The 13,001-nt window shown below is 43.5% G+C and overlaps 1 protein-coding gene across 4 annotated transcripts in view; it reads left to right on the forward strand.

Annotated features, from left to right (window-relative positions):
* The window catches only part of KIF25 (kinesin family member 25), a 42,727-nt gene that overhangs the window by 17,300 nt on the left and 12,426 nt on the right, over window positions 1–13,001 (forward strand). For all 4 annotated transcript variants that reach the window (XM_064445613.1, XM_064445614.1, XM_064445616.1 and 1 more), the window contains 3 exons: window positions 2,811–2,878; window positions 7,269–7,343; window positions 12,027–12,176. In XM_064445613.1, the coding sequence (XP_064301683.1) occupies window positions 2,811–2,878; window positions 7,269–7,343; window positions 12,027–12,176 (293 nt within the window). The remainder of the gene's footprint in view (window positions 1–2,810; window positions 2,879–7,268; window positions 7,344–12,026; window positions 12,177–13,001) is intronic.

Below are 13,001 nucleotides of genomic sequence, written 5' to 3' on the forward strand. Positions count from 1 at the left end.
CAAATTGAAATACAGGCAATTCAGCTTAAACATGAGAAGCTGTGAGGGTAGTCAAACAGAGGAACAGATTGCCCAGAGAGGATGTGGGGTCTCCATCATTGGAGATACTCAAAACCTGACTGGACGTGGTCCTGGGCAACCTGCTGTAACAGACTCTGCTCTGAGCAGGGGGTTGGCCTCGGCAATCCCTATAAGTCCCTTCCCGCTTCAACCACGCTGCAGGATCCCCCTTGCTGCTTTTCTGTAATTTCATCCGTCTCTGGCAGGGTGTGCTGTGTGCGTTAGTGAGTACAGGTGTCATGTTTGAATGAGCAGCTGTGTTTTCACCTGGATTCACACCAAATATAGCCGCTTAAATGAGGTGCCTTATCACTCCAGACTTCCCTTGTGGTTGCTGAAGAAAAGGAGGCGCCTCCAGAGGGAAAGTCATTCACCTAAGATCTGAACTAAACTTTGAGTATGTTTGTCTCTCTCTCAAGACTAAATAGGCACCTGAGGCGACTGCCCTGGGCTAATGCCTGGAGTGATGTTTGAACCCAACTTCCTTTGTCACAGAGAAAAGACACTGGCTGCCTCTACATGATTAATGCCTTTCAAATAATTTTGAGAAGGTTTTCACTTGTGAGTAGTTGAAAAAAAGGTAGGTGGCAGAGAGGCTGCTCTGAATATCAGGGAAGGTGCAGGATTCTGCTGTTTCTTCACGATAGGACTGGGAAAACATGAATTAACACAGCCAAGACCCTCCTTTTCTTGGGAGATAATTTTGTAATGGATCAGATGGATGTAGCTGTAGCTGTTGGAGACATTATTGGTCCCCAGTTGCTTATCACTGTCCCTAGCTAGAGGTTCCTTCCCCTGGTGCTTGCCCAGTGTGGGGAATCCTTTAAGCTGTCTATGTCAGCCTCGGTGCTATGTCAGCTGGCTGCACAGAAGTTGGCAGTGAAGCACGAGGAGCAGTCGCAGTCTCCCTTACGTGGGCTCTGCTATGGAGCAGTGGTCTTGGCAAAGGGGGCATAGCCTTCAGCGGATACACAGTAACAACCAATAAGAAATGATGATTATCACAGCTGGACTCTGTGATCGTGTCTATATCCACTCTTCCATATAACTCATTTAAAATTATTTCTCTGCCTTACTGAATTTCACTTACTGAACTGCTCCCCAGGGTTGGGGAGTCAGGCTTGGGTGCCAGGACAGATTGTGAATATTTATGAATATGAAGATTTATGTCATTTCCATGATTCATATTGCCCTGAAAGAACTCAGACTGGGAGTATTCTGTGACTCTGGGGTGAAAAAAACCAGTTTGTCAGTGTTCATGTGAGACAGCTGTATGGATTCCACAGGCACTATTGACATGGAAATGTGATAAAATTCTTAGGCCAGCAGCCACGGTGGATATGTTAGGCCATACTGATCTCCTGAGGAAGGAAGGTCATTACCAATGCTCATATGAGACTTCTGCCTATTAATAATTCTTTTGTTTCTATGTTATGCAAGTAGAGTTTCTTCTGTCCCATTTCTCACCTTAGGGAAAGCTGGTTTGCAAGTAAATTTGATATCTCAATCAGAAATGTGTTCCGTCACGCTGGATCTTTTCTCGTTTTCATTTTTTCCTTCCCCCAGAGCCTTTTGGTTACTGATACTATCAGAATTTCTTTGCCAGGCCATTTTGTAGCAAAGTGTTGTACCCGCATCTGGCTGCTGCTAGGTTTGCCGGTGCTGGGATGGGTGACATAGCTCATTCTGCAAGGCGAGTGTTGTCACCCTTAGGTTATAATGGTACATTGGCCTCCTCCAAAGAGGAGGAAAGACTCATAAACTCAAAACAAAACAAAAAAAAATGTTATTAGCCGCTTGCACGCTGGACATACTGTTACGCAGTCATTATTTGCTCAGCTCTTTATGACTTTGTTCTGTGGCAATGCTCATTTGAAGGCCTTTAGTTCGGCACCCCAAGCTACTTGCCTGAAGCACAGTAGGAATTTCAGCCCTCCCATCAAATGCAGTAGTGTAACCGCAGGTTAGTAAGCTAGGAAACCGCCTTGAATTAGGTAAGTATTTTGTGTGCTAGTGAGCTTCCACCCAAATCGCTGTAAACCCCTGCATTTTTTTTTCTTTACTTGTCTCTGCAATTAAGCAACATACACCGTGAGGAGTAGAAGGACACAGAAGCTGCTGTGTGAGGCATGCCAGACTGCTGTGGTTATGCTCTGGTAATACTTTAAAGAGCTGCTTACATATCTGTCAGACTTAGAAAACTACTATGGGATCCATCTGGAAGGTGGATTCCACTAAACACTTCTATAATCCTACCAACTGTGCTAGTGCAGTTCTTTCTCACAGTTGTGGACCAGCATGTTATTGTATGAAACATGCATTTTCTGCTCAATTCTAGGCACAAATATATACTAAATCAGTCTGAAAAACTGTGAAAACTGGCCCTATAATAAAAAAGGCCATTTTTTCTACTTGTGGTGGCAGTTAGGGAGGTTGGATTTACTTGCCTGTTGCTTTCTAGGCAAATAAGAAGTTCAGTTAAGGGGTTGGATCTTTCTCATGAACTTAAGCATGATTATTTTGTGTTCGTTGTTCTTTAATAATCTGAATGTTTTTTGAGATCCGTTCTTGTAGCCTTGCTAGTACACTGCAGTATACAGGCTCTAAAGCCTCATGTGTTGCTGGAGAAGGGCCTTGGACTTCATGATCCTTAATTACTGCTGTCCTCTGGAATGTTAGAAATGATAAATATTTCCTTTTCTGTGGGTGTGCCTATGATATTAACTGTAAGTGTTTTGTTTTCCTCTTAGGAAACTGTCCTCATAAAGTGTAGCCGCCCTGGTCATGCATCAATAAACAAGACTTTTCAGTTTGACAGGTGGGTACTCCTGTTTAGCAATCTGGATTGCCGGAAGGCTTGTAGAGTCAAGGGTAATTTTTTCATAGGCATTGGTTAGAAGATAATGTTCATATTTTTTTTCTTTATGTAGTATTCACATTCTTTGCAGCACAGACTAATGCGCTTCAGGATGTAGATGACACAGTTAGTCTCCCCTCTCAGTGAAGACCACTGATATGCCTAAGTTTGAAATCTGTGTAGAGACTTATCTGACCCTCTTCACAGTCTGAGTAGCTCTCATGATCCTTGCAACGTGTTATCCACGTGTTAAAGGTAAGGACTTGAGGTGGATTGCGGGGCTTCAGCATTAGATATACAGCATGACTGAGCCAGAAACTGGGCTGAGGACTTGTAAGACTTGATGTTCAGCCATGCTACTTTGAACTTAGAGTTTAAATGGCCTGAACACAGATAGCAGAGTAGAGTCAGCCTGCGCTCCCCCAGGGAAAGGCTGTAGTGTGGCCACTTTCCATATGAGATGCTCAAGAGTCCACGTAGACAAGAGAGATTGTGAATGCACCAGCTGTGATTAAGGGTTTTACTTGGTGTTTGTGCCTTATGAGACACCAGAGAGTCAATCTGCAAGGCAGAAAACTGCAGGGGGGCTGGCTGAAAGGCGCCTTATGTTCTTTAGAATGGAGCTGGCCTGAACCTCTGAAAACAGGAACGAAGGGTTAAATTAATACAAAGGACACCTCCGTAAATGAAGAAATACAAAATTTTGCCCCATGCCTTTTTTCTAACGTAAACTTTGCCTCTATACATTGCAATGACTCGTACAGTGTGCTCTCTACCCTGAACCACGCTTCAAAACTCTCTAGAAACAGAACATGAGGACAATTTCATGCTTCCTTGCTTGAAGGCAAAACTTGATTTAAAGTCAAATGTATCCAACGTGAATTATCTGTCCTGGTTTAAACTTAAGGTCTGAGCCTGTTTGGCCCAAACTGCTGCAGGTTTGTTAAACACTGGCAGGCATCCACCCTTTCCGTGAGGCATTCTCAGGTGCCGCCTCTTTCTGCTCACGCAGACTGGGGGCTGCTGTTGTGTGGGCCACCAAACAACTGAAAATTCCCGAGATAATGCAAATCTTGGGGAAGCTTTACTCACCCCATAGGTTATAGGACTCCCTTCATACAAGGCACACGAGATCTCAAGGTACATGGCCCCCTTGCAAAACTGCTAAGCTACCTGAAGTAATTCCTCTCACCCTCCAGCTATACCTATCGCAGCCGTACCAGCTGAAGTAAGGGCAGAGTAATGCTGGAATTCAACTCTGTAGAGCAACATGGTTAACAGTATTGGCCCAGGACTCCAGAGCTGCTGTGACTCTGGACATGTGGTGTACATCCTGATAATCAGGAAAAGGGTTAAAAAAATGTAAATCCCCCAAAGAATGCGGTTCTTGGGGAATGTTTTTTCAGTGTCCCAGCACAGCTCTTTTTTATAAACAGAAGACCATATGGTTCTTATGAACTCAAAAATGTTTATTTTTTTTTAGCAAAGTTTTATGGAACTAATAAATGTCAAAATATTTGATTTCAGCTCAGAAAGAAAATTCCAGCTTTCAGCATGTTATGCGTTTATAATTTTATTGGTGAATCGGTTAGCAAAATAAAAAACAGAAGCTGAGATTTTTCAAGGTGAAAAGAACATTAATCACTACACAGGGACAAATCTGTCATCGTTCTGGTAAAAATACACAGGCTTATGTAAAGAGATTCTCTGGATTTGCTGCATCTTTCATGCTCTCAGATAATAGCTAATTAAGCGGGTGTCTGTGCTTCAGCCAGTGCTGTGATTACAGCGTAGCATCAACTAGTTCAAGCCAACTTTAAACTACTTCACTTGGGTACTGGTAGCATTCGAACCACAGCAGCTAAGTAGTGGCAGTAAAACCCCTCTAGGAAGCTGAGTAAATACTTGGAGTAGTTACTGCGACACGGAGCCCCGTGCCTTTCCTCTGAACGGGTACCAGAACCTGAACCCGCCATAGTCAGCTGTGGCTGTACCGCTTTGCAGCGCAACCAGGCTGCTCCGGCCGCTTGATTTTACCCCATTGTGGTTGGTAGCAATCGGCTTTATTAGACAGCAAAACCCATCGACCGCAAGGGAAGATGGTAGGAATGTTCTCATCGCTAAAACCCCTTTTTAAGTTTGGCGGGTTTTTTTTCTGTAGTAGCTCTGAGACGTTTTGATGTGTTAATTAAAAATACCATTTCAGCACACATCGAGTTAGAGGCCTAGTTGGTCAAGACGAGGCGGAGGACTTGGTGCTAATGAGTATTTCATTGACTGCAGGTGACAAATGAGCGGAGAAAAGTGTTTGGAATTGCTTTTGCTCTCTTATATTGACCTTGCGGGTTGGATGTGCAAAGTTTCCTGAGGCGTACGCGTCTGTGCGTGCAAAGCAAGGACGGAGCGCTGCTATTCAGCGTCCGTGTCGTCCCAGTACGAGCTGTGCCACAGCTCTGCATATTTGCTGGTTTCTCGGTGCAGTGTGACAGCACATCAGAGGAATGGCAAGACAAGCAGTATTTGTCCATCAAGCCAGACAAGTGCTCCTTTCCTGATTAAAGAGAGTACATTTTCATGCAAGTTACAATTAGACTGTGGAACACATTGCCACAGGATGTTACCCTCGGCCAAGAATTCAGCAAGATGCGAAAAGAAACTGAATACTAATTCTAATAATATTTTTTTTGAAACAGAGATTCAACTCATATTTCACTTTTGAGGCCAGTTTACAGCTTTTAAGGATTAGGATGAAACACAAAGATGTATTATTGTGTCTCCAGCCACCACAGTGCTTCTTGCTCCTTCCTCTGGCTATTGTCAGGAGCAAAATGCTGAACTAAGTGGGTTGGCTCTAATTCTGTCTCTATTTATCAGTGATCCTTCTGTGTGTCTTATTAATGGAGAACATGGATACAAAATTGATGTTTGTGCAGGCTGTGGAAGGTAGTGGCCAGATCCTGGTCAAATACACAGAGAGGCTGGAGTAAATGCTGAAGAGCACACTGTGCCTTAACTCGGTTAAACTTGCAGTACCACGTACAAGCTGTGGAACACTGCTAAGTGAAGCAGAGTAGCATACTACATACACCGGCAAGTATCTATGCTTTGTAACGTTTGCTCCTACCAAAATTCCTGTTTCTAATGAGTCGTTTTGCTGCAAGCTGTAAAGAACACACACCACTCGTTGGAAAGGAGAGTGAAACAACAACAACAACAAAAAGAATCACAACAGAAAGATGTCAGAAAAGGAGGCTTTTTTCCAAAGATGGACATTCATACCTCAAATACTTAAGTGTGGCTGATGACATTCATGTTGTAGATTCTGTTCATCTTGTATAAACAGTACTTGCTGCAGACTGTAACCTTGGGGAGGATACCTTTTCGGTGTGCTAAAGAAGAAATGAAGGACTAGGTTGCCCACGTTTTACAATCAGAATTTCCTCCCTTTGATGATTTCCTATTTTCACGTCTTGATTTTATGTTGTACAAATTTGATAGTTGAAAGGGTTGGAGGAAAAATGTCTTTGAAGAGCCCTGTGTTAGCTTTTTTTTCTTTTTTCCCTTGAATTCGAAAAAAACTATGCAGCTGTTTTGGATGACCTTGTTTTGGCCCGAGGTTTGTACTATCATAGCTCTTTTCTAAGAGGTGAAATAATTCATTCAATTAAATTGTCTTTCATTCTGTTCAAAAATTAGTCTGAAATCCACATCGCAATGTAAAAGAAAGCCTTCCCTTGAGTGAGAAGTGTATAATTCACAGCAGATAGTTCAGCGGCGGTGGGGTTGGAAACACCTTTGGCTGATGCTGCCCACAAAGACAGCGCATCCTTAAACACAACCCTCAGGGCCTTCTGATTTCTGCTCTGCCACTGACTCTTCTGGGACAAGTCCCGAGGCAAGTCTGCAGCCTCTGGACCTCTTTATTTTCTTTTTTCCCCCTAAACCTTACCCACATCTAAAGGGAAGCGCAACCTGACCACTCCCTTCATTAGCGTGACACAACGAGACACAAGCAGCAGGGATATTTCAGTCTGGTAGTGGGAGAAAGTAACAGGGATCCAGTACAGCCTGAAAAAAGACTCCATCCGCCGGAGAGGCCGGCAGAGGATTAGGATGAGCTCAGAGAGCCACAAGCATATGCCAGTGGGTCATTCCCTCCAGCACAAACAACAGCCGCTCCCAAAAGGCGGGTGAGAACCTTGGAGTTGTAATTTTCAGTCCCCTGACATAGAAATGTCGGCAGGTCATAAGTTTTATGTTACTGGCGTACATTTTCCCTAGTTTGTATTCCTGTATTGTGAAAACATGTTTATATTTTTTCTTCAGTTAATCATTGCACTTTGCTCCTCAGAGTTTACAGTGCTTCAGAGTCTCAGGACACAGTATTTGCAGATGTGGCCCCTTTGCTAACATCTCTCCTGGATGGGTAAGTTAAAAGGTGGGAGTAAGAAAGCTAAAGGGCAATAATCTACTGAAATCCATCAATTAAAAAAAATTAATTACTTAATAGTGGCGGTCCTGTCAAGTTTTGAGGCTTTGCAGTTACGTTTTCCTATTTTCTTTCTACCCAACCCCAAGTGACTGTTGTTTCCCCATAGAAACAGTGAAAACACTGTTTACAAAATTTAGCAGAGCACACAAATTTGGGAAAAAAACCCCAGGTTTTCTTCTCTGGTCTCTTTCTGGCAAACTTAAGCATCGCTTCTACTGGAGGATACCATCTTTTTGTGTGTGTTTTGGTAGGTTATGTTTTAGAACTCTTTTTCAGTTGTGGACACAATATGATACATCTTTTCCAACAGTGTGTTCGTAGTTGAAAGGCCTGCCAGGGCCACTCTGATCACCTGTTCTGTTTTTGTGTACAGCACTGGCTCTAGCAGGTGATATAATCAATTCCTGGTCAAACCAGAGCATCCTCAGTCGTGGTTCTAACGCTCCTTCGAGCACTGGGGTTAAAACAGAATTCTGGGTTGAATGCAAGACTGATCAGTAACGACCGCTAACACAGATGCGTAATTACTTCTAGCCACTGCCGTTCATGACGTGTGATTCTTCATTTATACCAGAGCTAACTTAAGCTACTCTTGCGAAGAAGCCTTGAAGTGCTTATTGTTATAATCCTTGAGGCTTGGACTGAGATTCATACAAAGCTTCCTTTCTGCCCCTTTCTCACCCCCGCTCCAGTTCCACTCAGTCACAGATGGTGGTTGCAGAGCTGCCACGGCCCTTCCCTCCCCGCAGAGGGAAAGCCAGTCCCTCTCCATCCACAGCGGCACAGCTGAACAGTGGCAATCCTTGTTCCTGCCACTCCGCACGCTGAAGTTTCCAAGTCTCCTTTTCTTCAAAGCGGCCTAGAAGAGGCATATCAGGATATTGTGGTATTGGGAAACCCCAGCCATCCCGTTACACAAGCCATGGGGGGCCCACAAGGGCTACCTGGGCTAAGGGAACTCCTATATGGCCCATATGGCATCGTTCTAGTTTACCAAGGATGAGTAACGACAGTTTCCATAGCTGAGCAACCAGGGGACCACCGGGTTGGAGGAGTTTGAAGAAGTCCTTATAACCGCTGTTTTCGCTCTCTGCTTTCCCTTTTGCAAGGAACAAAGTTTGCTTTGGCTCAATATGTTGCTTATGTATCTTCAGACATCTCTGATCTGTACCTTGAATTTGCTGTACTTCCCGATTTCTAACTTCCCCGTTCAGAGACTCCTGTGCTGAAAGCTAGGATTTTTATATTCAGTTAGGAAATGTTCTGTTATCGAAAACAAGAGAGTTGTCTTGTTCTTTCAGAAGCGCCATTTAAACAGAAGCAGATTTTCAGGGAGGGCGAGGCTGTGCGTACAAGCCATGTTCCTCAGCAGCCTTCCCGTCGTAAATGGGAAACAGACATATTTAGCCTGAACCTTGAACCTTTTTGCTGCTCCTGATTGTTTTAGTCTGGGCTCCAAAGTGGTCTGTAATGACTTCTAGCTTAAGTAGAAAGGAGCGTTCCACTGCTTCTCTTTATTTTTTTTCTCTATTTTTCTTTCTTAATGAATCGTTTCATTTTTCAGAACAAATACACAAGGAGAGATTGTCCCATATGCCAAACAAAGTACAGCAGGCTTCAAAGTTTACAGTTAGCCATACAGTAAGAGTAAGATAACATTTGTTTACAGCATTGAAGGATCAAGCTTGTTTGTTTATTTTAAAGAATACATTTCTCCTCCTTTGATTTCCTTTCGCAGGGTTCTCTCCTAGTGCTACCTTTGCTATACTGAACACCCCCACTCTTCGCAGGAGAGAAACACTACAAACCTATTGGTATTCTAGCTTGACAATAAGAACTTTTTGAAACAAGAATATAACTAATGAAGCAGAGCGGAGAAGGAGAAATGTCAGGGCACACAGGTGAATCATAGTCTGAAATTTTCAGGTTGCTCTATTGGAAACCCTTATGTTGGAACCAGGACACCAGCGAAGTAAACTAGGTAAATATAAACTAGGCTGCTGCTTGTCGTCTTGTTGAATCACCCAACAATTCATTCTTTCCTTTGCCTGCTTCAAGAGAACACTGCTTTGGGTAGTTTGAGCTCGTTTGGACTGACTGAAATACTGTTTTAGCTTTGGCAGAGAAGTTATCACTGATTCAGTGCTACAAGCACCTGGCTACTTAGCTTCTAATCATATCATCTGTATCTTTTCAGAACCATTTTGTCCATGACGCTTACTTTCTAACAAGTAGCAATTAAGGAAAATTTGAATAGTTGGACTATAAGAAAGTTTAAGAGATTTCTAAGAGGAAGTCCATTCTGTTCTTCCTAAGGAACGTTGCGACTTGCAAACTTCTGGCTCCCTTTTTGGTTCCAAAGATCTCCCTGATTCGGAAGCGGGGCCAGAAGTCTCAATAGGCTACAGGCTGGCGAGGCAGGGTGCGTCAGGGGTGGAATCATAAAAATCGCTAGCTGAAAACTGCCAAAATTCATGGGAGCTTTTCCACCGACATAAATGCAAGTAGAGTTATGTCAGTGTGAATGCTTAGAGAAATCCCTTGTTTCGGATTTACAGCCCTAATTTCTAGCACATTTCATTTTGCTGTAGCGTTCTTTATTTTCATTTACAGTTATCTCCTTTGCTTCATCAAATCCACGAGTAGACTTCTGTTTCAAACTCTTCATCCTGAAACGTGCAGGGAACTTACTATAGGTTCACTGACTGCAACTTTGACTTTGCATCTCCAGAAGGGGTACCCAGGTATTTGCTGTGTTGCTTATCAGCCCACATTTCTTTCTAACAAGAGGAAGCTTTCTAAGTGATCCTCCAAAAAGAATTGCTTCTAGGCATGTTTAATATGCAAAAAATTGCTGCAGATATATTTCTCTGCAATGGCCATGTATTTCATTACTCGAAACCATAAATTTAAAACAATTAGATGAGGGGTGTTTGTTGAAATTTGCTGGCATGTGCTTGAACCATTTTTTGGTAGGAGGAAAAGCATCGGATAACCAAAAGCAGCTGTTCAGGTCTGCCCATGGAGGAGGTATAGTTTAGGCAGTGCAATTTCACTGCCAGAACAGGAGCAAGCCTGCTCTTGAACTCTCTAGCAGAGCAGAAATTCACCATAGCACAAAGGACTCGCCGTGTGTGGAGATCCAGCTAACGTTGTGTCTTGGAACAAACAAGACAATCCAGGGAAGGAGCAGCCCTGTCAGCGTAACGGCACGTCTTCCAGGGGTTTTTGCTGCACAGTTCTGTGGTCAACACCAAGGTGGTGGCAGGGGCTGCGGAGCAGACGCAGCCAAGCAGGGACTAACCTTCAGCTGCCCGGTACTGCTCCGCAATACAAAGCAGTACTGTGGCTGCATACATTTGCATCCGCCCACTGTTTTGCTTAACATCACGGAATCCCAGGCTGGAAGGGACCTCAGGGACCATCTAGTCCAACCTTTCTGGGAAGAGCCCAGCCTAGACAAGACGGCCCAGCGCCCTGTCCAGCCGACTCTTGAAGGTGCCCAACGTGGCCGACCCAACCCCTTCCCTGGGGAGATTATTCCAAAGGTGACTGTCCTCACTGTGAAAAATGTCCCTCTGGTGTCCAATTGGAATCTCCCCAAGAGCAACTTGTGTCCATCCCCCTTGTCCTCTCCATGGGACTCCGTGTAAGAAGGGAGTCTCCATCTCCTTTGTAGCTGCCCCTTAAGTACTGGTACATGTTGACTTTTATCAGACTGTGTTAGAAACACACTTTCTGGATAGGATTCATACATCTAAATTCACCTCCCTGCAGCACAGACATCCACAACAGAGGTGGTGGTGGTGGTTGTTGTTATTATTTATTATTGTGGTTGTTGTTATTATTTTCAGTGCAGAGAAACAGACGTTTTCAGAGTTCTGTTCATTAGACGTGTTTTACACATCTGCTTCAGAAGATGAGTTGTGTTTCGTAGGTGCCTGTACCTCTGCCGTGACATTGTACATTTTCACCTTCCACAAGTCCATACCAAAGCAGTTCCTACCACCTTTATTCCAGCATACGCTTAGTGTGCGTGCTTATACTGAACTAACGCAGCTGGTTTAAGATTTGTGCCTCCCATGACTAGGGCTGTCTTATCTTTTCCAGTGACTGAGGGCTATGACTGATGAGCCTGCCTGAAAATGAGTATGAGAGCTGAAGAGTTTACTGTTCCCAGCTGTTAAGATATTAGTGCTGTGGTTTGCAGCAGAGCACTGTAAGACAAATCAAACCCGGCGACAGTTTACTTTAAAATGCTGTACTGTAAACGGCAGTGATTCAGGAGGTGATTAACAAGCAGCCCAGTAGTGCATGAACTGGAAGTTGGGCAGACAGGAGGTCTAACCTCATCAGTCTTTCCAAGCTAAGCATCCCTTAAACTCTGCTTAAAAGCATCTCTTCAACTCTGCTTAAAAATAAAACCTGTTCAGGGTGATGTTTCGAACGGCACTTCGATTTCTGTCAGATTTTGAGGTCTCCAGAAAGAAATCTGTAGGGGCAGTGTGTTTATCTTCTGTTTCAGTTTGTGTTCCCAAATTGTCTGGGGGTTTGACTTGCCACCTAACAAACACACCTGGGAATGGTAAAATAAATGAAGGCCCTTTTAATTTTCAGGTACAATGTGTGTATCATGGCGTATGGGCAAACTGGAAGTGGGAAGACACACACAATGTTGGGACCCCAGTTAGAGGAGAAGTTTGCGTTCTCCAGAGACGATGAATCAGAACTTGGGATTATTCCTCGAGCTACCCAAGAAGTGTTCAGGTAACAACTAAGTAAAGGCTCGTGTCAGTGACAGTCACCTTAAACTTGACAGAAAGGATGAAATAATGTTTGTAGTGTATTTATCATTTCAGGTTTCAGCTTCACAGTGATTAATATTTGTAGTTTCTCTAACTGCCATTTGATATTTGAGTTTTAACATAGATTTCTAGTCTCTCTCCTGCTTAGTCTAAGTTACTAAGAAAATAAGATTATGCCATCTTGCTGTGTGTTATCTGTCCGCCTGTCTGTCAGCCTCCTAATTAACCTTTGAGTAATTTCAACCATAGTTGTGGGAATCCAAAAGATGATTAAGTTCTTATAAGTTTTGTGAAAATTGACAGTTGGAATAGATGAAGAGGATCCAGGTGAGAATCCAGTCCCCAAGAAGAATGACAGTAGAATTTTTAACCACAGCCTGTTCTTGCTTTGAGACTTCTTAGATTTGTTTAATTGAACCTGATGCACGATTTGAACTGATGCGCTGCTAAGTTATAACAGAAGAGCCGTTAGAGGTTTTTCCAGCTAAGACTACTTCTTTTGGAGAATGGTATAAGAAAAATCAAAGATCGAATTTTGTACCAAATAACTGTGTCTAACTGTAATACTCTCCTGAACAGACAAGCCCTGAATTTATGAATCTCCTGAGGCTGTGGACAGCTAACCTCTTGCAGATCTAGCTGGGCAGTTTACCATCCCTGCCTGCTCCTTGCTTGCACTCTGCCAGAGTTTATCATACCTTGAGCTCCGAATGCAACAACATCCAGCAGAAAAGTGGTGTAAAAAAGTCTTGAGGAGGGAGGGAGGTTAGCGGATAAAAAACAATTT

This window comes from Phalacrocorax carbo, chromosome 3 (genome assembly GCF_963921805.1).
Source record: "Phalacrocorax carbo chromosome 3, bPhaCar2.1, whole genome shotgun sequence".
NCBI lineage: Eukaryota > Metazoa > Chordata > Aves > Suliformes > Phalacrocoracidae > Phalacrocorax > Phalacrocorax carbo.